The sequence below is a fragment of the Colossoma macropomum genome, unplaced genomic scaffold, assembly GCF_904425465.1.
Source record: "Colossoma macropomum unplaced genomic scaffold, Colossoma_macropomum, whole genome shotgun sequence".
Classification (NCBI taxonomy): domain Eukaryota; kingdom Metazoa; phylum Chordata; class Actinopteri; order Characiformes; family Serrasalmidae; genus Colossoma; species Colossoma macropomum.
The window spans coordinates 36,334,866-36,362,106 of NW_023494798.1; the positions used below are offsets into that span (position 1 = coordinate 36,334,866).

Genomic DNA, 27,241 nt, shown 5'->3' on the forward strand with positions numbered 1-27,241 from the left:
CGTGTTGCAAGTGACGAAAGACACTGAAATCTGATTTGAGCGTCCAGACTGACACCTACAAATGTGATTTAGATCTGATTTGCAAAAGTCAGATTGTGTTTTTTTGCTGTTCAGACTATCAAATCAATCTGGATATGACAAATCAGATTTGGGCTGACAGTCTGAACAAGGTATACCTGAGCGCCCCAGCTGTTGAAGGGATTTGCCAGGTTATCAGGAGATCGCAGGTTTAAAAATACATAAATAAATAAAAATACCATTTATCAATACTGATCAAACCACCAATATCGTCGGGCAACTTATCAGTTGAGGCCTAATGCCAACATCAAGAGCTTTCCTACTGCAGTCAGCTACAGCTCTACAATCCAAGAAAAGTGATGGGAAAGAGTTTGGCTTTTTATTGTAGTCGAATCCGTCCGGAGCATCAAACGCACACATACATACTCACTTATACACAAAGATCATTAAACCCTAATTCACAATTATTCCCCTTTAGAGAAGATCAATATCCAACTGCAAACACGGCCCACACAGCTCTTCCACCGTGAAGGCCAAGCAGTTAATGCGATAGTTCAGTTAGGCGTCTCGTCAAACCCCCTCGGCCCCCTCGCTCTACCCAGATCAGCAGAGGTGTTTGGTGTCCAAGTTCGCTTCTTTGGTTTTAGCGCTGAGATTCTGGTTTGGCATCTGCTTTGGCAACTTGTGCTGCACGCTGAACCTCCTTGAGGGCTGCGGGTTTGGGATCATAAACAACTCATGGAACAATCCGGATGAGCTTCTGATGGAAGTGGACCTCTTGTTCTTTTTGGGTCGCTTTCGTGGCGTTTATGGTGCTAGTTAGCACCACGCTAATTGGTGGGGCTTCCACTCCATGCCTTATAGCTTCACTGCCAAAACTAAAGAAGAAAAACCTCAGACACCAAACATGTCTCGGCTGATCAACTACATTTGGGACTTTTTTGCTGAACTATCGCTTTAACACTATGGTCTGCTACAGCAGTCCTCCAGGAGTAGAGCTATCTGGAGGCATCAGGATCTCCTCAGGCAGGCTGGTGCTGCCACTTCTGGGCCCTCTGCTGTGCCCTGGAGTGGTGGCACTCGCACTGTGAGAGCCCTGAGCTTCAGATGGCGAGTGCGTGGGGGCAAGGAGGGGGGACGGGGGGGCCATTTCCTCGCCCCCGTTAATCCCGTACCCGCAGGCGGCAGGGGCATAGGGCTCCACGCCACTGATATCCGCCTCCAGCTGCCCATCCTCGGCGGTCTCCAGCACCAGGCCCTTGAGGCTGGGGTAGCAGCCAGACTCAGCCATGGCCTGATGGAGCTGCATCCAGGCGGCAGGTGTGCGGGCACCGGCCTGGGCGGCGTGGCACAGCAGCTGCGCATGCTGGCGCAGCTGAGCAATATCCCGCTCGGTGGCGGCACTCTGCCTCAGCAGCTCCTGCGTCCGCAGGGTGATGTCCAGCAGCCCCGACTGGCTAAGGATCTCCACCGTGTTGAGGAAGCGACGGTGCTTCGCTGAAGCGGGCAGAGCGCCCCCTGCTGAAGCGGAGTCAGAGTCAGTGCCCGAGGCGTGCTTTTGGAGTCCCCTGCTGGACGGCGCGGCAGACTCGCATGCCGAAGGCGGGGAGGGCGTCTCCGAGCTGGAGACAGAAGGAGAGCTCAGGCTAAGGGGGGAAGGGCTGCAGGGGGGGCGAGGGCTCCTCCGATGGTGGGGGACCAGAAGTGTGTCAGGAGTGCGGAGGGGGCGGGGCTGGGGACGGCTTTCAGGCTGCTTTCGCGGATGCTTTTCGGGCGCTTGCGTAGACGTGGACACCTCCTCTCGTTTCGCCTCTGTGCAGACCCTCTTACTCAGGCTGTGCTCGTCTGCACTGCCCCCCAAGCTGGCTGGAGGCTTGTCGGGGGTCTTCTTGCTGGGGTGCGGGGCGATGCGGGGGTAGGAGTTGAGGATGGGGAGGTAGGTGTTTTTGCTCTTCGATCTTTGGCTCTGCGGTTTGAGCAGGTGCAGTGGTGGGGTGCTGAGGCCGGGCTGCTGCAGCAGGAGAAGGTGCGTGGGGGTCTGAGGGTTAGCCCCTCCGGACCCCCAGCCCAAAGGAGACTGGAGAACATGCTCTTGACCCGACTGCACTGGCTTTAGAGATGGGGAAGAAGAAAAGAGAGACAGAATTCATTCTTGTACAGCACAGGTTGAACTGGATTAACTCAGTCTCACAGCGCCAGAGCTCCGTCTCTCAAAGCAGGACTCAGTTTTAGTTTCTCACCTTACAATCAGTTTTTAACTGGGAAATGAATGATGGGCACCTAACCTCCTCCAGGACCGGCTGTTCGGCCTTTCGGGTCATAAACGGCTCTTGAACCAATCAGGCTGAGTTCTGACAGAGATGGACACCTCTGAACATTTTTGGGTCCCTTTTGTGACGTTTGCAGCTTTTGAAAATTTGAGTTGAGATGTTTGTGCTCCTTAAACTTGTTCCTTAAACCGTTGTTGAATTAATGTCATGTACCTGTAGTTTTGTGTGTTGATCATAAATAAGGAGCTTTATTTTCCTGTGTAAAAGAGCTCTTACACTGACTTATTAATACCTGTTTGTTTCTTTTTTTGATGCTTATATTTTCCCTCAGTCAGTCATTTTATATTACTGAGTTTTCAAGACAAAAAATGGATTATAAAATGGACATTCTGGGAACTGGTCAGTTTCATTATACCTGCTAAAAGCTGACTGCAGATGGACTTTCATTTATATTACCCAAATGCTATGAAATTGCATATAGTTGAAACTTGTGGGAATCTGCTTTGTGAACATTCTATATATGTTCAAGGTAAAATATTCATCAAAATCAAACTCAATGGGGCAATAAAGTCTTAATTATGTATTTTCAGAGTGGTAACCTCCCTTTACAGACCTCTAACCTCATCCTTTGGTTGAAGTAAACTCTGAGTGTTACGGCTGTTTTATGGCGCTTTTCCACAGCACAGTACGGCTCAACTCGACTCAACTGCACTCACTTTTGGTACCAGCTACTTTGTTTTTCACTGCAGATATAGCGCCCCCTCAGTGCAAGCAGTCGTATAGCGACGCCACTTGAAGCTGCCGAGATGTGAAAGAGAAATTGTGTTCAGAAGAGACAAAAGACTGAACAAAACAGGAGAGTTTGGGAAAAAAAACTTCAGATGAGACGATTCTGGTGCTCAAAGGAGACGCAAGCGGCCGCGCTAACCTGGTAGCTAACGTTAGCATGTGTGTTTAGGGATTCTCTCTGACCAATCAGCAGTCTACAGTGTTTTTACATCACCTTTTGTTTTTGGCTCAGCTTACTTGGAACCTCAATGGAGGTGATACCAAAAACAGTACCAGGTATCAGATCTGCATGGAAAACCAAAAAAGCGAGACTTTGTGTGGAGCCCTGCTCTCGCCATCTGTACCTCCACCTCTGTCCGTCCCCAACTCGTCTTCCTCACCTGTTTTAAAACAACGTTTTTGATGATGAAGATGGGCGTGAGCTCCGGAGGTGTGGACACCAGGATGTGCTTTCCCTGATCAGAAACACTCTGGACCCCCGGGGCCTTGTGGAGCTTCGGCTCAGAAACGCTCCTCTGATCCTCCGCATCTGTCTGGAGCGAGTCAGAACCAGTATCTGATAGAGAGATAAAAAAAACAAGGAAAGGAACTATGACTGTGAAAATGGACAAGCAGAAAGCACAACTCCGTTCTCTGTCTGCTAACTCTCTCTCACTATAGCGGCGCTGATGCTTCAACGGCACTAAAATGTCTGTTTTATCAGCTGTTCTTCTGTAGAGTCTCTGTTCTAGTGCGGTTCTGCGCTCTTCCTCACATTAACTGAGATCTTCCTCGTCTCCTCTTCTGTAGAGTCTCTGTTCTAGTGCGGTTCTGCGCTCTTCCTCACATTAACTGAGATCTTCCTCGTCTCCTCTTCTGTAGAGTCTCTGTTCTAGTGCGGTTCTGCGCTCTTCCTCACAGTAACTGAGATCTTCCTCATCTCCTCTTCTGTCTTCAGTGTGAGAAATGAGGAAACTGGGTGAGTTTTCAGATGAATCCGGGCAGAGTTACAGTTTCTAGACTATGAAGGACCAACTGGGTGAACCAGTCTGCTACAGCGCCACCCTGAGGCAGAGCAGTGCTGCAGCTCTAGATAGTTAAGAACACCAGAGACAGAAGCTGATTGTGGGAGAAGCAGATAAACAATCAGCTTCACTGATTTTGAGCATCTATCTTTCCCCTAACAGACAGCATAATGTTTATTTTCTGGAACCCCTAGAACTTTGAGACATTCAGGGGGTCCAAGAGGTTAATCAGAAGTCCCAGACCCCCCAGGCCCCCCTGTATTTCACACCTTAATTGAGTTATTCAATTAAGCATACGCAGCAATTATAACCTTACAATCATAAAATTAATTGATTTCATACAGTTTATGAACAGTCAATTTGAAAAACATCTAAAATCACTGTGCGTATATAGGGATATATATAGGAAGCTGTGAGGCGTTGGAGAGCGGGAGAGCGCTGTCTTTCCAGGCTAGCTGTTTTTAGCTGCTGGCTAACTTGAAGCAGCGCTCCGGCAAAACACGGTGAACTGATGATACTGTAGATCAAACACGACACAAAATCACCGCTTTCAGTTTAAACATGCCTAAAAGGAGGACTCTGTGACTGGAGTGAGAGATTCACACTGCAGATAATGCTTTTACACAGCGAGCGTCAGATATACTGCGGTTCACCCCTTGAACTACTGCGATAGCATAGAGAAACCCAGTCGTCTAGCTGGTGTCTGAATACTGTGATCTGCTCTGACATGGATGTGGTAGGAGTGACAGCAGTGACCTACCGAACCGAGCTGACGTTGTTGAGAAACTAAAGAGTTTAGCCCTGTTGTTGGCCACTTGTTTAGCGTTTGTAGCGGGGTAGCCGAGCGCTCGTCACCAGACAGCTAAAATAATCTGTTTTCTGTTTTCTTTCTTAAATCATGACTATTACAAAAATTGCAGCTGTGCTTTTCCAGCTGATAAAAACAGCTCAGAAACTTTCTCCCACTGTCCCAAGACAGATTAGTGAAATGTTCCACTGTTTGCCGAGTGTTTGTTATGATCGGATAATAAGTGATAGTTTAAAACCACAGTTAACCCCCCAGCAGCAAAATCAGCCTTCAAACGTGAAAGAAATCATGATTTGACATTTATCGCGATATGTATCGATATCGAATGATATGAATTTTGTTTATCGTGATAACGTTTTTGGCCATATCGCCCAGCTCTAATATATATAGGATAAGCGGTTTAGAGGATGTGTGTGTATATGGTCTTGACCTGAGTATCCGGAGTCCTTCTCGGAGCTGCAGCGCGAGTCCCGGCCGTCCACCTCCTGCTGCGTATGTGCTCGTGATCTGGAGGCCAGCAGAGCGGCGCTGTTGCTTTTGTCCTTGGCGTTTTTGCTGGCGGGGCGGGCAGGGCGCTCTCCCACACAGCCCGAGTCCAGCGGCATTCTGGGCACTGAGGGCACACAGGACAGCTGGACAGATCCAGGGCTAATCTATAACCTATAACCCAAAATCTATGACCTATGGGGCAAAAAGCATCACAGCACAACAAAGAACTTCCAGACAGACAACGGCAACTTTGCGTACAAGAGGATTTGCCCAGTGTTTGAGTATCTTGAGAGGCAATAGTAAAATATTTGAATAGTGCACCTCTCAATACAAACTCAATTCCATTAGGTTAGGACAGTATGTGAGACTCAAAAACAAAGCAGTGACTTATAAATCTACTTTGACCTGTATTTAAACAAAAACAGAACAGACACAATATTTAATTTTGTATCTTACAAAATTCGTTTTTTCCAAAATTATACACTTTTTCTGAAACTGATGGCACAGAAGGAATTTAAGACTAGAAACATTGAGAAACGTCCAAAATATCATCTTAAACAGGTGATGCAATCATGCTTGGATATTAAAAGAACATCCAGGAAGGCACAGTCCTGTGAGTGAGAATGGGACGAGGCCACCAAAAAATACATCAGCAAAAATCCAGCAGCTTCAAAATAACGTTCCTCAATGAGCAATCACGGCATTTTTAGGAGTCTCGTCTTCTACAGCGCATCATATTGTTTATGGAAGTAATGGACGTTGTGTTCTCCAGGCCAATGAAGAAAGTGACCATCCACATCGTTACAGCTCGGTGCCACTGCTGGACTGAATCCACCAACCAAAAATACACTGTCCAAAAGTTTGTGGACACTTCTTATTAGTGAATTCAGCTACGTTAACGTCAACTCACTGCCGACAAAGGAGCTGAAATACATGCACAGCTTGTACAATCTCCATAGAAAAACACTGACCAATACAACAGGATGCTCTGGAACAGCTGCACATGAGCCTAAGGTCTCCATGTCCAGTGCTAAGTGTCAGCTAGAGGGGTATAAAGCCCCCCCAGCATTGGGCTGTGGAGGAGGGGAACTGTTTGTTGAGTGATGGAGCTCCTTCCAATACCTTTGGGATGAGTTGGAGTGACCCAGAACTGACCATCCAACATCAGTACCTCACTAATCCTCTTGTGGCTGAATGCAATCAGACCATCACGGCAATGTTCCCAGATCTAGTGTAAAGCCTTCCCAGAAAAGTAGATTCTGTTACTGCAGCACAGCAAAGGGGTGGACAAACTCCTTTTTAATGGGCCCTTTTCATATTTCTGCACTTTTTCTGCTGGATATGCTCGCTGCAGGTGACGCTGCTTACGCTAAAGCAATAACAACGATGGCGAATAGAAGTTGAGCGTGTACAGCTCAACAGCCTCATCTCAGTTTCAGCGGTTTGTCAGCTGACGATGATCAGAGGAGAAACAAGTTTGTGTAATTAATAAAGGAATAAACTGTCATACACAGTAAAAGATCCTCTGTGTCTGCATTTCAGCGCTGCTGACTGACGTTAACGTACAGTTTGTGGTTTAAAGTTGCTGCTTCAGCCGCTTTCAGAGGAACAGTTTTCATTTTGTCCTCTAAAGCAGTCGGTATCAGAGAGCGAGAGCTCAGCGGGGAGGGAATGTTTGTTCGGTGTTTGTATATAACATTTACAGTAGCTTTACAGACCCTGTCAACCCAGCACGCCCCCTGCTGGCCTGTGTGCCCATTTAGCTTTTTGCCAACTACTTTGTTAGTGAGCTTTTTCAACATCTCCAGCTAACACGGCTAATCCAGCATTTTGGCTATAGTTTTTTTCACCTCCATTGATTTATCCCTCTGTAGCCGTTAGCTGACGTTACTGTGATCTGATAGCTGTGAAGGAGTTTTTCCACAAAGCTTTTAAACCCTTTATTTAGTCTGGACTCCCACATTGTTGGGTGTCTGGTTCTCCAACAGTTCTGGACTCATCCTCGGATTATAATCTTGGCAACTATGATGAAGATAGTGATACGCCTTTCTGTGGTGCTGAAGTGATACAATACGAGGTTAGTAACTAGCAGAACCTGTTTTACTCAGCATTTACACTTCCATTTCTTGCGAAAAGTGTCCATTTTCTTGATTTTAGCAGCTTTGGACGAGCAGGCGTCCACACACTTTTGGTCATATAGTGTATCCAGCCACTGATGAAGGACTAGAGGATGACCAACACAAACTGTGCAGCAGCAGATGAGCTATCGTCTCTGACTTTACATCTACAAGGTGGACTGACAAGGTAGGAGTGTCTAATAGAGTGGACACAGTGTTTAGAAACTCCAGCAGCACCGCTGTGTCTGATCCACTCAGACCAGCGCAACACACACTAACACACCACCTCCACGTCAGTGTTACTGCAGTGCTGAGAATGACCCACCACCCAAATAGTATCTGCTCTGTGAGGGTCCATGGGGGTCCTGACCACTGAAGAACAGGGTAAAATGGGGGCTAACAAAGTATCAGAGAAACAGATGGACTACAGTCTGTAACTGTAGAACTATAAAGGGCTCCTATATAGTAAGTGGAGCTGATAAAATGGACCTCGAGCTCAAAAAAAAAGTGGTTTTTCATGATATGGGCCCTTTAAACACTCCAGCAACAGCACTGAGAACTGAAGTGACCTTACAGGGCACCTGTATGAATCACCATAATCATCTTCTGTTATTCCTGTCACTATTTATCAGTCTTAAACCTTCCCATCTATAATTACAGCTGATTATTTGCTTACTTTATCCCAGAGTGCGCGTGCATGCGCGCTCTGTTCCCTTCCCCCTGCTGTATTATGTAATACTATAACTTGGCACGGAGCGGCGACACTCAGCTCACAGTCAGAATAACAGATAACTGCCTTTAGCACTGAAGCTAACGCTACAAACAGATAAACAAGCTCGCTGGATGAGGCTGAAATTCAGCTTCTTAATGGAATTGTCCGTTGCAACTGCTGGGCCATTTAAGGTGGAACGGACAGTTCCAGTAAAAAGCTCGATTTCAGCAGTTTAACCTTAGTTTAGCTTTAGAGTAGGAACAGAAAAGCCCCCCATCCCTTACCTTCTCCTCCTTCTCCACCAGCAGCTCCACTCTGGGACCTTCTGCCCCCTCCAACTGCCCCCCACCCCCCTATCTGCCCCTCTCTCTGACTACAACCTGCTCTGCTGAGTCCATTTTCCTGCTCTGCTGTTTTCAAATCTCTCACTCCGTCCGTTCACTCCACCTGAGCGAGGCCCCGCCCACTCCACGCACAGGGGCGGAGAGATGACGCAGCGGGGCCAACAGCGGCGACCGACCCCGCCCTGAACACGAGTGACGCAACACCGCTCCCCGCTGGGCCAATCAGGAGAGCAGCACGTGTAGGGGCGGGGCGGGCGCGCGCTGCCGAAGCTGCCTCTGTCCCGGTTTGTGTAACAGGATTCCAGCGCGCGAGCGTCAAACGGTGGCCCAATAGACTGAGACAGGCAGACAGGCAGAGACGCGAGAGGATGAGTTATTAAAGTATAGGAAAACATAAAAGGGACAAAGTCAAACACGCCCCCAGACTCTTTGCCACCCCCAGCCGCCTCTCGCGGAGCTGCACGCGCTCCGTTTCCGCTCACGCGCTCCCCCATCCGCGCACGGTGACGCGCCGCGCGGCGCGACCAATTGCGATCGCAAGCGCGCGGGGCCACGTGAGCGCGGCCCGCGTGGGCGGAGCGTCGGCACACGCCGACGGTCACGTGACTTGCGGTCAGCGTGGAGGAGAGAGAGGAAGAATGAAAGAGGGAGAGAGAAAGAGAGAGAACGGGGAAGAATGGGAGAGAGAAGAGCAGAGGAAAATCAAAAGATAGAGAGAGGAAGAGGAAAGAGAGGAAAGGGAAAGATGGGGGATTGAGAGAAGGGAAAAGGAGAAAAGGGAAAGATTGGGAGAGAGAGCAAAGAGGAAAAGGGAATGAGAGAGAAAGGAAAGAACGAGCAAAAGGGGGAAGAATGAGCAATAGAGAAAAAAGAGAGGGAATATTGAGAGAGGAAATAGGCATAGATGGGAAGAAAAGAGGGAAAGAATGAGCGAGAGAGGGGGTTAGAGCAAAGAAAAGGGAATGAGAGAAGGGAAAGAATGTGAGAAACAGACAGAAGGGAAAGAATGAGGGGGAAGAACGGATGAGAGAGAGAGAGAGATATGGAAAAGAGACAGGAGGAAGAGAGAAGTTGAAAGATAGAGGGGGAAGAAAGAGAGATGGGAAAGGGAGAAAGGGAAAGAATTGAAAGAGAGAAGGGAAAGAATGAGCAAGAGAGAAAGAGAGGGAATATTGAGTAAGAGAAGGGAAAGAGAGGAGAGAGAGAGAGAGGAAGAAAGAGGGGAAAGAATAAACGGTGGAAGGGAAAGAATGAGAAGCAAAAAAAAAGAGGAGGAGAGAAAGATTTGAAATGAACGGATCGTTAAAATAAGAGATGAAATGATCACAATTAAGAATTAGATTTATTATTTTTTCACATATAAAACACTTAGAAAAAGACAAACCGACCCAAACAAACCCGCTCGATTCTGAAGTGCAGTGAGTCCAAACGAGCCCCACAGTTCCTCTCTTCACCGAACACACCTGAGCCTTTAAAACCGCACACAGGAGCCGACTCTCCTCCACCTTCACCAGGATCATCTAAAGCAGCGCATCAGTCCGGAGTTGCTTCAGACGTTACCATGGTTACTGTCCTCCTCCTCCTCAGGCTGGACCCCAGGCCCCTCAGGCAGGCGCAGGTCAGGTCGGCAGGCCCAGCAGGCAGGGGGCGCTGCTCAGCGCGGGGTGCAGGCTGACCTGCAGCGTTTCTGCGGTGGAGTACTTTACGAAGGTGGCGCGAGTTTCCCGGCTGGACGCTCGAGCTGCAGCCGCGGCCATGATCTGCATTATACCGCACAGAGTCGCCTCACTGCACCAAACACACACAAACAAACAAACAACCAACATCACTATTCGTCTGCTTCAGTCACGAGTATTTTCTTGCAGCTGCCACATTAAGGAGGAAATCCATCAATTTTTCAAAATAACCCCATAATTAAAAGGTTAAAATGTAAACTGTCAGTGAAAGTGTGAAACGCTCTGTTCTCGGGAAACAGAGTCAGAACTGTTCACAGTGGTGCTGATAGGAACCAGACGTCCACCTCTAAAAGCTCCCTCACAGAAAGTTCCTACATGAAATGGTTATGAATTCACTGCCTGATGACTGAGACACTGTTTTATGATAGTTTAGAGAACTTAAACTCCATTCATGGTGGAGGGATACATGCAGGGCGCTGTGAGGCAAAATAGTCCCAAAGAAAACTTATTATTTCAGATTTTCCACTATTTTCCATCATCAACATTCCATATAAACTCAGAAGACTCGTGTAGGTTCACTGGTGGTTCTGGATAGAATTTTTTTTAATTTTTTATTTTTTTTTAAATGTGCGCCCATTTTGAATTTGATGCCAACAACACGTTCCAAAAAAGTTGGGACGGGGGCCTGTTTACCACCGTTTCATCACCTCTTCTTTAACAGCACTCTGTAAGCGGTTGGGAACTGAGGAGACACTGCTGTAGTTTAGAAAGTGAAATGTTTTCCTGTTCATGTTTGATACAGAATTTCAGCTGCTCATCAGTTGTATTTTTCAGTTCATAATGCACCAAATCATTTCAGTGGTGACAGGTCTGGACTGCAGGCAGGTCAGTTTAGCACCTGGACCCTTAATATGGAGCAATGCTGTTGTAATACATGCAGAATGTGGGTTGATATTGTCTTGCTGAAATAATCAAGACCTTCCCTGAAAAAGACGTCGTCTGGATGGCAGTTTATGTTGCTAAAACGTATATATCATTCAGCATTAATGGCGCCCTCACAGATGTGCACGATACCTATGCCATGTGCACTAATGCCCCCCTAGACCATCATGAATACTGGCTTTAGAACTGTGTACTGATAACAAGCTGAGTGGTCTTTAGTCCGGAGGACACAGTGTCCATGATTTCCAAAAGGAATTTCAAATGTTGATTCATTGGACCACAGAACACTTTTCCACTTCCCCTCAGTCCATTTTAAGTGAGCCTGGGCCCAGAGAAGGTGGCAGCGTTTCTGGATCCTGTTTATTTGGTTTCTTCTTTGCGTTTTAGAGTTTTAACTGTCATTTGTGGATGCAGTGTCATGTCTGTTTTTAATGCAGTGCTGTCTGAGGGCGCAAAGATCACAGCCAGCATAAACGACGCAAACATTTAGCTTTGAAAAGTCTGCATGGTTAGCCAGTCAGCTCACTGAGGCTAACCTGCTGAGGGCGAGCGATCTGTTTGAATAATCCGCTGCTCTCTGGCTCCTCCTCCTCCACTTCTCCACGGACTGGATGCTTGTTTAACACAGGAGTGACACATCTGAGTGGTGGGTTATGTGGGCGAGGGAGAGTTAAAGGAGAATTCCACCAATTTTCCCAAAATTTCCCCATAACTCAGTGTGTTAGATGTAATCAGAGAGATTCAGAGTGGTTTGGTGTGAAATGGTTCAGATGTCTTTACAGTGGTGGTGATAGGAACCAGAGGTCGCCATGACTACAACACAGATATAGACATTTTATTTACTATCCAGAACCACCAGTGAACCTACACAAGTCTAGACAATGGTCCAATATAGAACCATGAACATCCAAAGAACCATTTGCATGCAGCTTCTTTAGACTAACTGACATTGTATTGTATATGGTTCTATATGGCAACTTTTTGAAAAGGGTTCTGCTGTTGCAAGGTCAAGCTTGTAACCATAGCAGAACCCTTTTTGGTGCTATACAGAACCTTATACAACACAACCTCCATCAACCTGAAGCATCTTTTCATGACGCCAAGAACCATTTAAACATGCAGATAGTTCTCTTGAGTGTTCATGGTTCTATTTAGAACTACTGTCTTTACTAAAGAACCCTTGAAGAACCATCTTTAAGAGTGTAGGCTGAACAGAAGTGATTTTCAAAAATGTTCACGCTGACTAGAGAACAGCGTCATGACTCCTCCTGCGTCTGCTCTTTATGACTGACCTGCCTACGTGGATGGTGGAGGCGACGCACCAGGCCGTCTCCGCCTCAGGTGTGGGCGTGTCCTGCAGCAGCCTGCGGGCGAGGCGGAGCGCAGCGCCGGCCAGCTGTGCAGGCAAATACACCACACACTGACCCTCCAACAGAGAGAGCTCCAGCAGATACCGCGCCATACACACCACCTGCACAGACACAGGAACCACAATAACCACACACACACACACAATGCGCGCGCACACACACACACACACACATTACAGCTGTAAACTGCTGCATGTAATATAATATATGAGGCCAAAGGCTAATTAAGTCTCATTTCCACCCACTACAGTTATGTGGAGAATCTTCAGCCGCCGCAGGCTGCCACGGTTAGGAGTACTGAAACGAGCAGGATGAGATTTAAACCTTTATGCTTTAAAAGAACCATCTTAAGAGCTGTTTGCTGACTTTTTAATGATTGTTTGCAGATCAGAGACGCTGGGCAGGACGAGCAGTGGCCACCTAACGGGGGCTGAAATCTCTGTGCCCCCCTGGTGACGTCCACCTCACATTTGGGAACTAAACACACCAGACAGCTCTGGAGCTCACTGTGCAGAGATATTTTTAAAACCGGCTTGGAATTCAGCATGTTAGAACGTCAAGAACACCCTTTGAAAAGCTCCGCGCCACAAACGCGCCGCCTGAATCAGGGAATCACGCAACTTACGGCTCGATACGCCATCGTTTATTCAACAAACCCTTTTCCGTCACTTTTTTAGCATTTCAGCTTAAGTGATTATCTTTCCTCCTCGTCGTACCATAAAACTGATATTCAGGTGTTTTTTCAAATTTCTGGCTTTTTATAATCAGGTTTTTGTGCATTTGCAAAAACTGGTGTAGGAGAACAAGTCATTAATTATGACTGATGAAACACTCAGCAAGGCAAATTCAATAAAACTACAAAAAAAAGCACATTAACAACCATTAACAACCATTAACAATCCTAACACTGACTAAATAAACACAATGGAACGCAATCCGATGGTGTTATTTATATCTCGTGTGTTGAGTCTTATTTATGTGTGTCTTGTTTTATATGTTGTGTGGACCCCAGAAACAGCAGCTGCTACCTTAGCGGTAGTTAATGGGGATTAATAAGAATGAACCCTTCTGGCTGGCTTTACACGCTGATACCTTCACGCAACTAGCTGCATGTTTAGAGATGCAGACCTTAATTTCTGTGCAACTTCACAGCTACATGAAGCACCAACACAGCTCAAGCACCCTCACACACAAATGTCTTGACTGACTTCACAGATTTACTGGAAGGGAGGAAACTGGGCACGTATGACTGAATATCAGTGCAGCAGTACCTTGTCGCTGCAGCGTGCGATGTAGGCGGACAGCAGCAGGAAGTGAATCGGTGGGCAGTGAAACAGCTCAAACTGAAGACCACCCAGGACCCGACGCTCCATCCGCAGGAACTGCTTCTTACTGTACGCATTCGCCATCAGATAACACAGCTCAGACACCTGCACACACAAACACAGCTCAGACACCCTCACACCCCCCAACACAGCTCAGACACCCTCACACCCCAACACAGCTCAGACACCTGCACACAAACACCTGCACACAGCTCAGACACCCTCACACCCCCCAACACAGCTCAGACACCCTCACACCCCCCAACACAGCTCAGACACCCTCACACCCCCCAACACAGCTCAGACACCTGCACACACAAACACAGCTCAGACACCTGCACACACCCCAACACAGCTCAGACACCTGCACACCCCAACACAGCTCAGACACCTGCACACACAAACACCAAACACAGCTCACACACCCTCACACCCCAACACAGCTCAGACACCCTCACACACAAACACAGCTCACACACCCTCACACCCCAACACAGCTCAGACACGCACACAAAACCCGCACCAGCTCACACACCCTCACACCCCAACACAGCTCAGACACCCGCACACAAACCCTGCACACAGCTCAGACACCCTCACCCCCACAGCTCAGACACCCGCACACACAAACACCTGCACACAGCTCAGACACCCTCACACCCCAACACAGCTCAGACACCCGCACACACAAACACCTGCACACAGCTCAGACACCCTCACACCCCAACACAGCTCAGACACCCGCACACACAAACACCAAACACAGCTCACACACCCTCACACCCCAACACAGCTCAGACACCCGCACACACAAACACCAAACACAGCTCACACACCCCAACACAGCTCAGACACCCGCACACACAAACACCAAACACAGCTCACACACCCTCACACCCCAACACAGCTCAGACACCCTCACACACAAACACAGCTCACACACCCTCACACCCCAACACAGCTCAGACACCCTCACACACAAACACCAAACACAGCTCACACACCCTCACACCCCAACACAGCTCAGACACCCGCACACACAAACACCAAACACAGCTCACACACCCTCACACCCCAACACAGCTCAGACACCCGCACACACAAACACCAAACACAGCTCAGACACCCTCACACCCAAACACCAAACACAGCTCAGACACCCTCACACCCCCCAACACAGCTCAGACACCCTCACACCCCCAACACAGCTCAGACACCCTCACACCCCAACACAGCTCAGACACCCTCACACCCCCCAACACAGCTCAGACACCTGCACACACAAACACAGCTCAGACACCTGCACACCCCAACACAGCTCAGACACCTGCACACCCCAACACAGCTCAGACACCCTGCACACACAAACACCAAACACAGCTCACACACCCTCACACCCCAACACAGCTCAGACACCCTCACACACAAACACAGCTCACACACCCTCACACCCCAACACAGCTCAGACACCCGCACACACAAACACCTGCACACAGCTCACACACCCTCACACCCCAACACAGCTCAGACACCCGCACACACAAACACCAACAGCTCAGACACCCTCACCCCAACACAGCTCAGACCCCGCACACACAAACACAAACACAGCTCAGACACCCCACACCCCAACACAGCTCAGACACCCGCACACACAAACACCAAACACAGCTCACACACCCTCACACCCCAACACAGCTCAGACACCCGCACACACAAACACAGCTCACACACCCTCACACCCCAACACAGCTCAGACACCCTCACACACAAACACCAAACACAGCTCACACACCCTCACACCCCAACACAGCTCAGACACCCGCACACACAAACACCAAACACAGCTCAGACACCCTCACACCCCAACACAGCTCAGACACCCGCACACACAAACACCAAACACAGCTCAGACACCCTCACACCCAAACACCAAACACAGCTCAGACACCCTCACACCCCCCAACACAGCTCAGACACCCTCACACCCCCCAACACAGCTCAGACACCCTCACACCCCAACACAGCTCAGACACCCTCACACCCCCCAACACAGCTCAGACACCTGCACACACAAACACAGCTCAGACACCTGCACACACCCCAACACAGCTCAGACACCTGCACACCCCAACACAGCTCAGACACCTGCACACACAAACACCAAACACAGCTCACACACCCTCACACCCCAACACAGCTCAGACACCCTCACACACAAACACAGCTCACACACCCTCACACCCCAACACAGCTCAGACACCCGCACACACAAACACCTGCACACAGCTCACACACCCTCACACCCCAACACAGCTCAGACACCCGCACACACAAACACCTGCACACAGCTCAGACACCCTCACACCCCAACACAGCTCAGACACCCGCACACACAAACACCTGCACACAGCTCAGACACCCTCACACCCCAACACAGCTCAGACACCCGCACACACAAACACCTGCACACAGCTCAGACACCCTCACACCCCAACACAGCTCAGACACCCGCACACACAAACACCAAACACAGCTCACACACCCTCACACCCCAACACAGCTCAGACACCCGCACACACAAACACAGCTCACACACCCTCACACCCCAACACAGCTCAGACACCCTCACACACAAACACCAAACACAGCTCACACACCCTCACACCCCAACACAGCTCAGACACCCGCACACACAAACACCAAACACAGCTCAGACACCCTCACACCCCAACACAGCTCAGACACCCGCACACACAAACACCAAACACAGCTCAGACACCCTCACACCCCAACACAGCTCAGACACCCGCACACACAAACACCAAACACAGCTCACACACCCTCACACCCCAACACAGCTCAGACACCCGCACACACAAACACCAAACACAGCTCAGACACCCTCACACCCCAACACAGCTCAGACACCCGCACACACAAACACCAAACACAGCTCAGACACCCTCACACCCAAACACCAAACACAGCTCAGACACCCTCACGCACCCCAACACAGCTCAGACACCCTCACGCACCCCAACATAGCTCAGACACCCGCACACACCCCAACACAGCTCAGACACCTGCACACACCCCAACACAGCTCAGACACCTGCACACACAAACATCTGCACACAGCTCAGACACCTGCACACACAAACATCTGCACACAGCTCAGACACCTGCACACACAAACATCTGCACACAGCTCAGACACCTGCACACACAAACATCTGCACACAGCTCAGACACCTGCACACACAAACACCAAACGCAGCCCAGACACCCTCACGCCCCAACGCAGCTCAGACACCCTCATGCGCCCCAACACAGCCCAGACACCCTCATGCGCCCCAGCACAGCCCAGACACCTGCACACACAAACACCAAACACAGCCCAGACACCCTCACGCCCCAATGCAGCCCAGACACCCTCACGCACCCCAACACAGCCCAGACACCCTCACGCCCCAATGCAGCCCAGACACCCTCACGCACCCCAACACAGCCCAGACACCCTCACGCCCCAATGCAGCCCAGACACCCTCACGCACCCCAACACAGCCCAGACACCCTCACGCACCCCAACACAGCCCAGACACCCTCACGCCCCAATGCAGCCCAGACACCCTCACGCAGCAAAGCAGCCCAGACACCCTCACGCACCAAACGCAGCTCAGACACCCTCATGCAGCAAAGCAGCCCAGACACCCTCCCGCACCAAACGCAGCTCAGACACCCTCACGCACCAACACAGCTCAGAAACCTGCACACAATTAACCCAGCTCAGACACCGGCACGCTTCAGACACCCTTATGCACCAACGCAGCTCAGAAACCTGCATGGAATAAACAGCTGAGACACAGTTGAGACCCTCATACACCAACACAGCTTACAAACAGGCACACAATAAACCCAGCTCAAACAGGCATGCACCAACGCAGCTCAGACCCCCTCACGCACCAACGCAGCTCAGACCCCCTCACACACACCAACGCAGCTCAGACCCCCTCACACACACCAACGCAGCTCAGACCCCCTCACACACACCAACGCAGCTCAGACCCCCTCACACACCAACGCAGCTCAGACCCCCTCACACACCAACGCAGCTCAGAAAGACCCACTTTTTGTTTTAGAGACAAATGTATAACTTCTACCTCTGGCAGTAAACACTCCTCCTTCTTGGCGGCGATGAAGAGGCAGGTGATGCCCAGCAGCTGCAGGCTGGACACAGAGACTTTAACACACCTGAGCGCTCGGTTCAGCAGGTGAATGGCCAGGTACAGCGTCTCCTCTGAGAAGTTGAACACCTCCTGCACAACAAACACACAATAATCAAGCTCCGCAGATCAGCTCTGTTGGATATCAGAGCTAATCTGAAGGTGAGGAACTCTGTCACAACCAGAAATCTGCATGTGAAAAACGCTATTTTCACAGAAGAGGATGGAGGTTTATTAAAAAGGTCAGCTGGAGCTTTCAAATTATGTAAATAAGCAAAAAGTGACCCTCAAAACCGAATGTACTGCTTTCTCCCTGCATGCTTTAGAGGGTGATTCAAAAGGACTTACCCGATTTCAAAATGATTTCTCTTGTAAATCATTACAGATCAATGCAGTGAACTGTAAATGGTTTAAATGAGCATAAAGTTTATTATGTAACTGTACAAGGTCTCAGTATGAACCTCCTCCAGCTGTACAGACAACATCAACACCATAGTCAAACTCATCCCATACTGGATTGAGCGTGTCGGGTGTCGCTGCACTCACGGCTCTTTCAGTGCGATTTCGGAGATCATCCAGTGTTGTGGAACCAACGCCGAACGCTCTGAGCTGTTGGAGCTTCACTGCCCACGAAAAATCACACTGCACAGTTATGACGGATTCACTCTTATTGAAGTGGAGAACGCAGAACGCTTTCTGCTCAGGGGTCTCATCTCCTCACAGACTGAAGGAGCCATCTTCCACTGACAGTCAGAAACTCTATGACCCCCTCTTACAATTGGATTGTGATTGGTTCCTCGACGCCTCACGGTAGAAAAATATGGCGCTTTGAAATCGGATTAATCTTTTTGAATCACCCTGTAATACATATGCCTAGGTGCATAGAACATATGGCCAACAACAACAAACAACAACAACAACATTTCATTTAATAAATCCCAGGACTGCAGTGACCCAGTGGGATTTCAGAATTAATTAGACCAGACATTCAGTGAACAAGTCAAGATTAGATTTCACCCCATCAAAAAGGGGTCACCATGTTCAGAGTAGCCACCATGTTTAGCACAGCTATATTAGACATGCAGTGAATTATCAGCAGGTGTGGAGTTGAGAGACTCTGCAGTGCCTACATGAACCTGAATGAGCCAGTCCACCAGGATCACGCGAGTGTTCTCGGAGAACGGCCGCGGCAGCTCGGCGCTCGGCAGCGTGCAGCGCAGCTGACTCCTCTGAAACAAAACAGGTGCACAAGAGTTTGGACTGTTCATGCTCTGCTTATAAAACATCATTTGTGCAGGTGAAGCAGCATCCGTCCCAAAAATTCCCCACAGTTTCCCCATCTTATCCCAAATGTGGTCAATCAGCCGAGACGTGTTTGGTCTAAAGTCTGCTTTTTAGCACTAGAGCTACGACGCTAATGTAACAAAGGTAAGGGAAGCTTATACTGCACTGATTAGCATGGTGCTAACTGCACGGGTGGGAGCAAGCATGTGTCACTTCCCTGTCGTCTGAATGACCACGCCCCCTTTTGGGTGAAAAACCTGGTCAGAGTGCTGGCGGCAAATAGGAAATTCTAGGTCATCAGAAGAGTGGACGAACCAGCCAGTCAATACGTTCACGTCTGTGGTAAACACTTCATCAGGGCATTTCTAGATTACTTGTTGAAGTTGAACACAGATGTAAATTCTACATAAAACATCAACACTCAAAGAACTACTTGCAAGCTTAAATGGTTCTTTGCAGGGTGAAACTGTTTTTGACCTGTGTTGCAACCTGTAGTAAACAAAAACATTTCTAGCTTCAGTGTTAGATTAATGCTGCACTGGTGTCAGAAACTGGGAAACACCAGTTTTCCCCACTTATAAATTGCACTTGAATGGCTAACAGTCGTATTTACAATTGGCAAGCTTGAAATTCTAGATGATATGAGGGAATGCCACCTTTAACCTTTGACAAGCATAGAAAAACCTTAACTTGCTGCGAACGCAAGAAATATAAACCTGAGGTGCTTCTGTTAGATCTGTGTTCTCTGATCTCCACACTGTCCTTCTCCATGTGGTGGGTGGATCTACGAACAGAGTGAAGTCATGTTTACTAGTTAACCATCTGGTACATTCAACCTGCTGATGAGCACTGAACGCAGCATTAGACAGCATCAGTCAAGCACCTCCACACGTCTATAAAAAAAGATGGGCCTCTTCAAAGAAAATGGATCTACAGTATACAGCACCAAAAAGGATCCTTCTACTGTTACGATAAAGCTTGTTCAAAATAGCAGAACACTTTTTGGTGCTATAGTTAACCATATACAACACGTTCTCCATCAATATGAAGAACCATTTCACCATGCAGAGAACCACTTAATCATGAAAAGGACTGAGTTCATGGTACTAAACAGAACCATTAATCAATGAACCCTTGAAGAACCATCTTTAAGAGTGCATGGTGAAATTTTTCTTCAGACTGATGGAGAATGTGTTGTATATGATTGTATATACATAGATTCACTCGAAAGAGGCCCCAATTATTCTGTAATAACTCTCTCTAGGACGAATCAATCTGAACGAAACAACCTGCAATGAGCTCCTCAGTATATGGAGCTTCAAACAAGCTGGGTGCCCCTGCGTCGGAGCGATGAGGGAGGCGCTGTACAGCCATTGCGACGTTTAACTTCTCTAATGCTTGCTGATGTGTTCAGGAACATGGAGTGCCGCGTTGAAATGTGTCTGCTCCTTTTATACATATCACTTCCAGCATCGCATGTAATGCAATCGATTACATATACGTCAAGGTATGTGGCGGATTTTTTTGGTTCAGATTGCTTCATCCTAACGGGAGTCACAACAGAATATTTGGGGCCTCTTTCAAGTGAATCTCCCTGTAGAACCACATGCATCATATTTTCAATCTGAACAACAGTTTCACCACGTAGGGAACCATTTAAGCATGCAAACAGTGAGTGTTTAGGGTTCTATATAGAAGAACCACTGAAGTACCATCGTCAAAGAACCATCTTTAAAAGTGTATAAAATGCCAAAATAAGAACGTGCCCAGGTTTAACCCACATGGATGTTCATGTCTGGATGATTAGGCCTGATCAAATGTTCACAGATTAAAATAATAAAATAATTTAATTTTTGGAGACACATGTAGGTGCCCCTGCAGTCACCCAGGTCAGCCCTGTGGGCCACGCCCAGCTGATTCTTACTTCAGCTCCTTAAGGACCTCATAACTCCAGTGAGACTCTGGGGGAACGTTCTAGAACAAATCTTCAGGTTTGGAACATCTGTCTACCACAGAGTGAGAACAGCGGTTTCTGTAAATGTCACTCGCTCCTCCCTCAGAGAGGGGGGTCTGAAAGCTGGACGCCGACTGCAGCAGCAGCTCTGGGCTGACAAACAGCTGTTGAGTTACCATCATGTCTGAGAAGACGTCCCAGGCGTAGGTCCGGTCGTACAGGAGGCCCAGGCTATCCATGGCTGCCTCCATCTCTCTGTGCAGGAGGCCAGGCAGCAGCTCCCCGAGAGACGGCGCCACCTGCAGGCTGTGAAGGTGGTTCAGCACAGCCTCCTGCTCAAAACTGTCCACTACAGAGGAACACAGCACAGACAAAAGGTCAGAGGAACAGAGCAGAACGTCAGAGGAACATGACAGACGCAGAGCAGCAGTAGAGGAACGCGCCAGACGCAGGAAAAAAATGTCAGGAATGTGCCAGATGGCCAAAAAAGTAATGTGGCAGACGCAGAAAAACGTCAGAGAAACACAGCAGAACAACAGAGGAACGTGACCGAGGCTTCAGCATCAGATGAACGCAGTGAACACAGAAAAACATCAGAGGAACACAGACACAAAAATGTCAGAGGGACGTGGCAAACATGAAAAAATGATAGCAAAACGAGAGGAACGCACCAGAACAGAGGAAAACAGTAAAGTCAGTGAGAAACAGAAAAACGTCCGATGGATGCAGCAAAATGAAAGGTTTGCATGACTCTGACTGAACTCTGAATCTGGAAGAAACGCTCTTCAGTAACGAGACAGTTTCTCAGATCCACACTGAGCCGAGAAACCAGCTGTAAATCTAACCGTAAACAGAAACGTTTCAAATCACTTGTTTGTGCTAAAGCAGCTTAAAGGAACACTGTGGTTCTGCGAAGATTCAGTCTAACCCAGTTTATTAAAGGACTAATTTAATAAGAGTCTCTGTTGATCCTGGCTGCAGTCAGAACAGCAGCCAAGCACACCTGTACACCAACACTTCACAGGTGCAGAGTGAGTTCAGTCCTACCTGGACTGACTGAGCTGTTCTGGGAATAATCCATGATGACCCCATCTTCCTCACATAGCGGCGGCCTCCACACCTGCAGCACAGAGAGAACTACCGTTACAGCGAATAAACACAGATAAAACACCAGAGCAGCGAGAGACTCGGAAAAACAGCAGAGAAGACAAGTGACGACACAGGAGTGCAAACAGAGTCGTTCAGAGTCGTTCAGAGGGGTTTGGTGTGAAACGCTCCGTTCTAGATAAACTTAGAGTCAGAACTGTTCACAGTGGTGGTGATAGGAACCAGACGTCCACCTCTAAAAGCTCCCTCACAGAAAGTTCCTACATGAAATGGTTATGAATTCACTGCCTGATGACTGAGACACTGTTTTATGATAGTTTAGAGAACTTGAACTCCATTCATGGTGGAGGGATACATGCAGGGCGCTGTGAGGCAAAATAGTCCCCAAAGAAAACTTATTATTTCAGATTTTCCACTATTTTCCATCATCAACATTCCATATAAACTCAGAAGACTCGTGTAGGTTCACTGGTGGTTCTGGATAGTAAATAAAATGTCTATATTTGTGTTGTAGTCATGGCGACCGCTGATTCCTATCACCATCTGAACCATTTCACACCCATTCATTTTGGACTCGCTCAGGAGCGCCCTCTAGCGTTCCGAAACCCAGAAGACATTACAGAGTGACAGTTCTCCTCTCTACAAGCTCTCTGACTGAACCAAGTCTGAAGTTAGCAGGTTAAACGAGAGATCCAGCTTCATGAGACCGAACACACACAGGTTCTCACCCATCTGTGGTCACTGTTCTGCCGTCTGCGGTCAGTCTGTTTGTCTCTGTGCTGTTGTCTCCACTCGTCTCCGTCGGGGCAGCTCCGCCGCTCTCTCGCCCCGCAGATGTTCGCCCACGTCCTCAGTGGGGGGCGCTCTTCAGCCTGTGTGAAGGGAGAGGCGCATAAACATAGTAGCAGTTTCATTATTTGTGTTTAAACAATAATAACCTGTGGAGTTTCACTCCAACATCCTCTATTGTTTGCAAATTCAAGATCATTTTTCACAGATTCATATAAAGAGAAGCAAATCTACAGTGATTTGTACCGAGACCACTGAGGACGACAAAGTGAATGTCCTAGAACACGTGTGTCAGCCTCCAGTCCTTGTGGGCCAAATCTCTGCAGACTTCAGCTCACTGCTTCATTAAACACACCTGATTCAGCTCATCAGCTAATCAGACCTTCATGAACTGAATTCAGAGCGTTAGATGAGGGTGAACACTGATCTCCACAGCACTTTGGACTGGAAGGTCCCCAGTTTGACATGCCTGTCCTACATTATATACGGCTTCATAACGAAAAGTGTTCATATGACCAAAATAAATAAATAAATCTCCTGACGTCCACTTATTACATTTGTGGTTTTTATGTTATATATATATATATATATATAAAAAAAAAGACACAAAATGCTGATATTTAATGATTTCATTTATGGAAGGAAAAATGCCCTACCTTGCTCTATGTGAAAAAGTAACTGCCCCTTTACATACTAAATCAACCAGTTAACAAAAATCAATTGACTATCGGGTTCAGTTTCATTGCCACACCCAGACATGATTACTGACAGACCTGCTGAATCTGAACATCACTTAAATAGAACCTGTCTGGCAGCGTGAAGCAGCTAGAACCTCTCAAAAAGCAGCACATGATGCCACGTTTTAATGAGATTCAAATACACAACAAAGTCACTGAAATCTACCGTCTGGAAAGGGTTATAAAGCCATTGCTGAGGCTCTGAGACTCCAGAGAACCACAGTGAGAGTCATTATCTACAAATGGAGGAAACTTGGAACAGTGGTGAACCTTCCCAGGAGTATCTGACCTACCAAAATTTCACCAAGAGTGCATCAACGATTCATCCAGGAGGAACAAAAGAACCCAGACAAATATCTAAAAGAACTGCAGGCCTCAGTTAAGGTCAATGTACACAATTCCATAATAAGACTCTGGGCAAAAATGGCATCCATGGGAGAACCGCAAGGCACAAATCACTCCTGACCAAAAAGAACACAAAGGCTCATCACACATTCGCCAAAAAAAACAAGACTTTTGGGATAACATTCCTTGGACTGACGAGTCGAAGGTGGAGCTTTTTGGAGACATAGGTTCCATTACATCTGGCGTAAAACTAGCGCCGCATTCCACCATAAGAACATCACACCAGCAGTGAAACATGGTGGTGGTAGTGTGACGGTCTGGGGCTGCTTTGCGTCTGCAGGACCTGGACGACTCGTCATAATTGATGGAACCATGAATGTTCAATGTCCGCCTGTCGGTTTGTGACCTAAAGCTCACGCACAGTCGGGTTATGCCGCAGGACAATCATCTGAAGCACACAAGCAAGTCCAGCTGTGAATGACTCAAAAGAAACAAAATGAAGGTTTGAGAGTGGCCAAGTCAAAGTCCTGACCAGAATCCCATCACAAGACCTTAAATGGTCAGTTCATGCTCGAAAACTCTCCAATGTAGTTGAATTAAATCAATCCTGTAAAGACAAGCTGGCTGAAATTCCTCCACAGTGATCTGAAAGACTCATCACAAACGTTTGGTTGTAGTTGTTCCTGCTGAGGGGGCACAACCAGTTATTAGGCTTAAGGGAGCAATTACTTTTTCACATGGGTGATATAGGTTTTAAACAAATCGTTATCTTTGAAAAATGGAGCGATCATTTAAAAGCTGCATTTTGTGTTTACTCATGTCGCCTTTATCTTATATGATAATTAGTTGGATGATCTGAAACATTTAAACGTGACAAATTGGCAAAAATTAGAAAAACAGGTGGTGCAAATACTTTTTCACAGCACTGTATATATAGTCCATCTGTTTCTCTGCATACTTTAAAAACTGCAGCAGCACTGCTGTGTCTGATCCACTCGTACCAGCACAACACACACTAACACACCACCACCAGGTCAGTGTTACTGCAGTGCTGAGAATGACCCACCACCCAAATAGTACCTGCTCTGTGAGGGTCCATGGGGGTCCTGACCACTGAAGAACAGGGTAAAAGGGGGCTAACAAAGTATCAGAGAAACAGATGGACTACAGTCTGTAACTGTAGAACTACAAAGTGCACCTATATAGTAAGTGGAGCTGATAAAATGGACAATGAGCGTAGAAACAAGGAGGTGGACTTGAAGTGGAGGGTCAGTGTTTGTGAAGCTCTCAGCTCAGCTAAGAAGAAGCGTTTTTATTAAATGTGAAGGTGGTGCACGAGTTCGTCAGGAGATCTGCTGTAGATACCAGCTGTAAAGCATCTCTAACTTCTAAAGTGACATCATTTTGCAACTCTGGAATCACGTTATCACTAATTACCCTCATTACCTTTACTGTTTATCAAACTAATGAAAACCACTAGAATATAAAGATTGAGCTCCAGCCAGAAGGCACTGTTTGTGAAGAGATCTCATTTCAGGCCTCAAAACCGTTCAAAAATTCACTTTTTCTGTTAGTATTTTTTGACAAAGTATTAATATAAGAAACTTAATCTTCAGAAAATATTAGTTTCCACTTTAGACTATCCAATCAGAGACGGCCTGAACTGTTTTCACCATAAACGACTGAAAAACAAGGTCAAACTCAGATCATGTTCCTCATTAACATGACATTAATGCAGCAGAAATATATGAAGTGGAACAGAGCAGAAGGGAAAGCTGAAGATTAGTTTTCATTAAAATATCCATATCAAGTTATTTCTATATAAAAATAACTGAAGATTTAAATGAGGGTTGCAAAAGTAGCCTAAAATAAGCAGCAATCAGGAGCTGCTAGCCTGACCAGGGACACACGCTGCAGGCCAACTACTAATAACCTCATATTATATAAAATAATAAGTTTGGGTAAAAGGGCTGCGCATAAAATGTGGGACACGTTAAAATGACTCACATTAAATAAATTAATAGGAAGAAAAAAGTTAGTTTAACATTAAATTCCTCAGAAGTAACAAAGTAATAGAGCTGCTGAAATATTAATTAACTAATATTAACGTTTCACAGAGAAGTTCAATGTCAGTGAAGAGGAACAGCACAAAACCCCCACGAGGTGAACAGACGCGGATTTTAATTACTTTGTGTTAAAGTACAGCTCCCTCTATCGAAATAAAACAAAAAGTGACTTCATACCTTTTAAAATGGGACATAAATTTAGTGCTAAAAACGCCCCCAGAGGCCGAACTGCAGTTCATGCTTTAACCGCCAGGTGTCATTAAAGCACACTGATTTAAGAGCTTCCATCAGTGAAGCTTTTCCTCGCGTCCAGTTTTGGAAAATGATCAGAACCAGTTTAAAGTTGGGGGTTATGAGGGTTATGAGGGTTAAACGGCACCGCAGTCACAGAATCATCCAGCATCAGTGCCTGAGCTCACTAACGCTCAATCAAATCCTCACAGCAATGTTCAACACCTACTGTAAAGCCTCCCCAGAAGAGTAGAGGCAGTTACTGCAGCACAGACTCACTATTAACACCTCCACTTCAGCAGAAACGCTGTGGGGACCCTTAAACTGACCTTTCTGGGGTCCAGCAGCATCCTGGAGTCACACAGTCCAGTTCGGGCCATGATGGACCCGGATCTGCAGCTACCTGAGCGCGCGAAACACAGCGCGAACTTTTAGAAGCCGGCACCTGCACGCGGGTTAATTAAGCACCTGACTAATCAACAGAGAGCTCGTGCGCACCGCCACCTGCTGTTCGGGGGTAGAAGTGCAGCAGAATGGAAGAACAGGATGCTGCATTTAAAGGGGAATTCCACCAGGCAAGCATGCAAACAACATCGGTCCAGGACCATGCAGAGTGGTTCTGATTGGTCCTTAGTCTG

At 47.5% G+C, this 27,241-nt stretch overlaps 2 protein-coding genes across 4 annotated transcripts; both read right to left on the bottom strand.

Annotated features, from left to right (window-relative positions):
* Window positions 1–375: 375 nt before the first annotated feature.
* Window positions 376–8,665, bottom strand: si:ch211-132b12.7 (uncharacterized protein LOC564531 homolog). Of its 3 annotated transcripts, none has more exons than XM_036585097.1 (4): window positions 8,492–8,665; window positions 5,320–5,502; window positions 3,458–3,633; window positions 376–2,128 (listed from the first exon to the last, which is right to left on the bottom strand). In XM_036585097.1, exons 2-4 carry the CDS (start codon window positions 5,492–5,494, stop codon window positions 992–994), a joined length of 1,488 nt encoding a protein of 495 aa, XP_036440990.1. In that variant the 5' UTR covers window positions 5,495–5,502; window positions 8,492–8,665; the 3' UTR covers window positions 376–991. The 3 variants fall into 3 exon arrangements, with proteins under 3 accessions (XP_036440990.1, XP_036440989.1, XP_036440991.1); XM_036585096.1 differs by having other exon boundaries at window positions 5,320–5,549; XM_036585098.1 differs by having other exon boundaries at window positions 5,320–5,570.
* Window positions 8,666–10,170: 1,505 nt separating this feature from the next.
* On the bottom strand, window positions 10,171–26,978 carry LOC118817854 (cyclin P). The gene is made up of 9 exons (XM_036584811.1): window positions 26,933–26,978; window positions 23,164–23,307; window positions 22,376–22,448; window positions 21,505–21,677; window positions 19,221–19,319; window positions 18,028–18,183; window positions 13,811–13,969; window positions 12,462–12,640; window positions 10,171–10,339 (listed from the first exon to the last, which is right to left on the bottom strand). Exons 1-9 carry the CDS (start codon window positions 26,951–26,953, stop codon window positions 10,171–10,173), a joined length of 1,173 nt encoding a protein of 390 aa, XP_036440704.1. The 5' UTR covers window positions 26,954–26,978.
* Between the last annotated feature and the right edge of the window lie 263 nt (window positions 26,979–27,241).

Bases quoted from the DNA above. Each gene is read 5' to 3' on its own strand.
- LOC118817854 (XM_036584811.1), bottom strand. From the start codon at position 26,953: ATGCTGCTGGACCCCAGAAAG. The intron at 21,678-22,375 runs GTAGGACTGAAC...GTTCCTCTGTAG, and splicing joins GAACAGCTCAGTCAGTCCAG to TGGACAGTTTTGAGCAGGAG. The intron at 18,184-19,220 runs GTAGGCACTGCA...TTTGTTGTGCAG, and splicing joins ACTGGCTCATTCAGGTTCAT to GAGGTGTTCAACTTCTCAGA.
- si:ch211-132b12.7 (XM_036585097.1), bottom strand. From the start codon at position 5,494: ATGCCGCTGGACTCGGGCTGTGTGGGAGAGCGCCCTGCCCGCCCCGCC. The intron at 3,634-5,319 runs GTCAAGACCATA...TCTCTCTATCAG, and splicing joins GAAGGACTCCGGATACTCAG to ATACTGGTTCTGACTCGCTC. The intron at 2,129-3,457 runs GTGAGGAAGACG...CCATCTCTAAAG, and splicing joins AAAACGTTGTTTTAAAACAG to CCAGTGCAGTCGGGTCAAGA.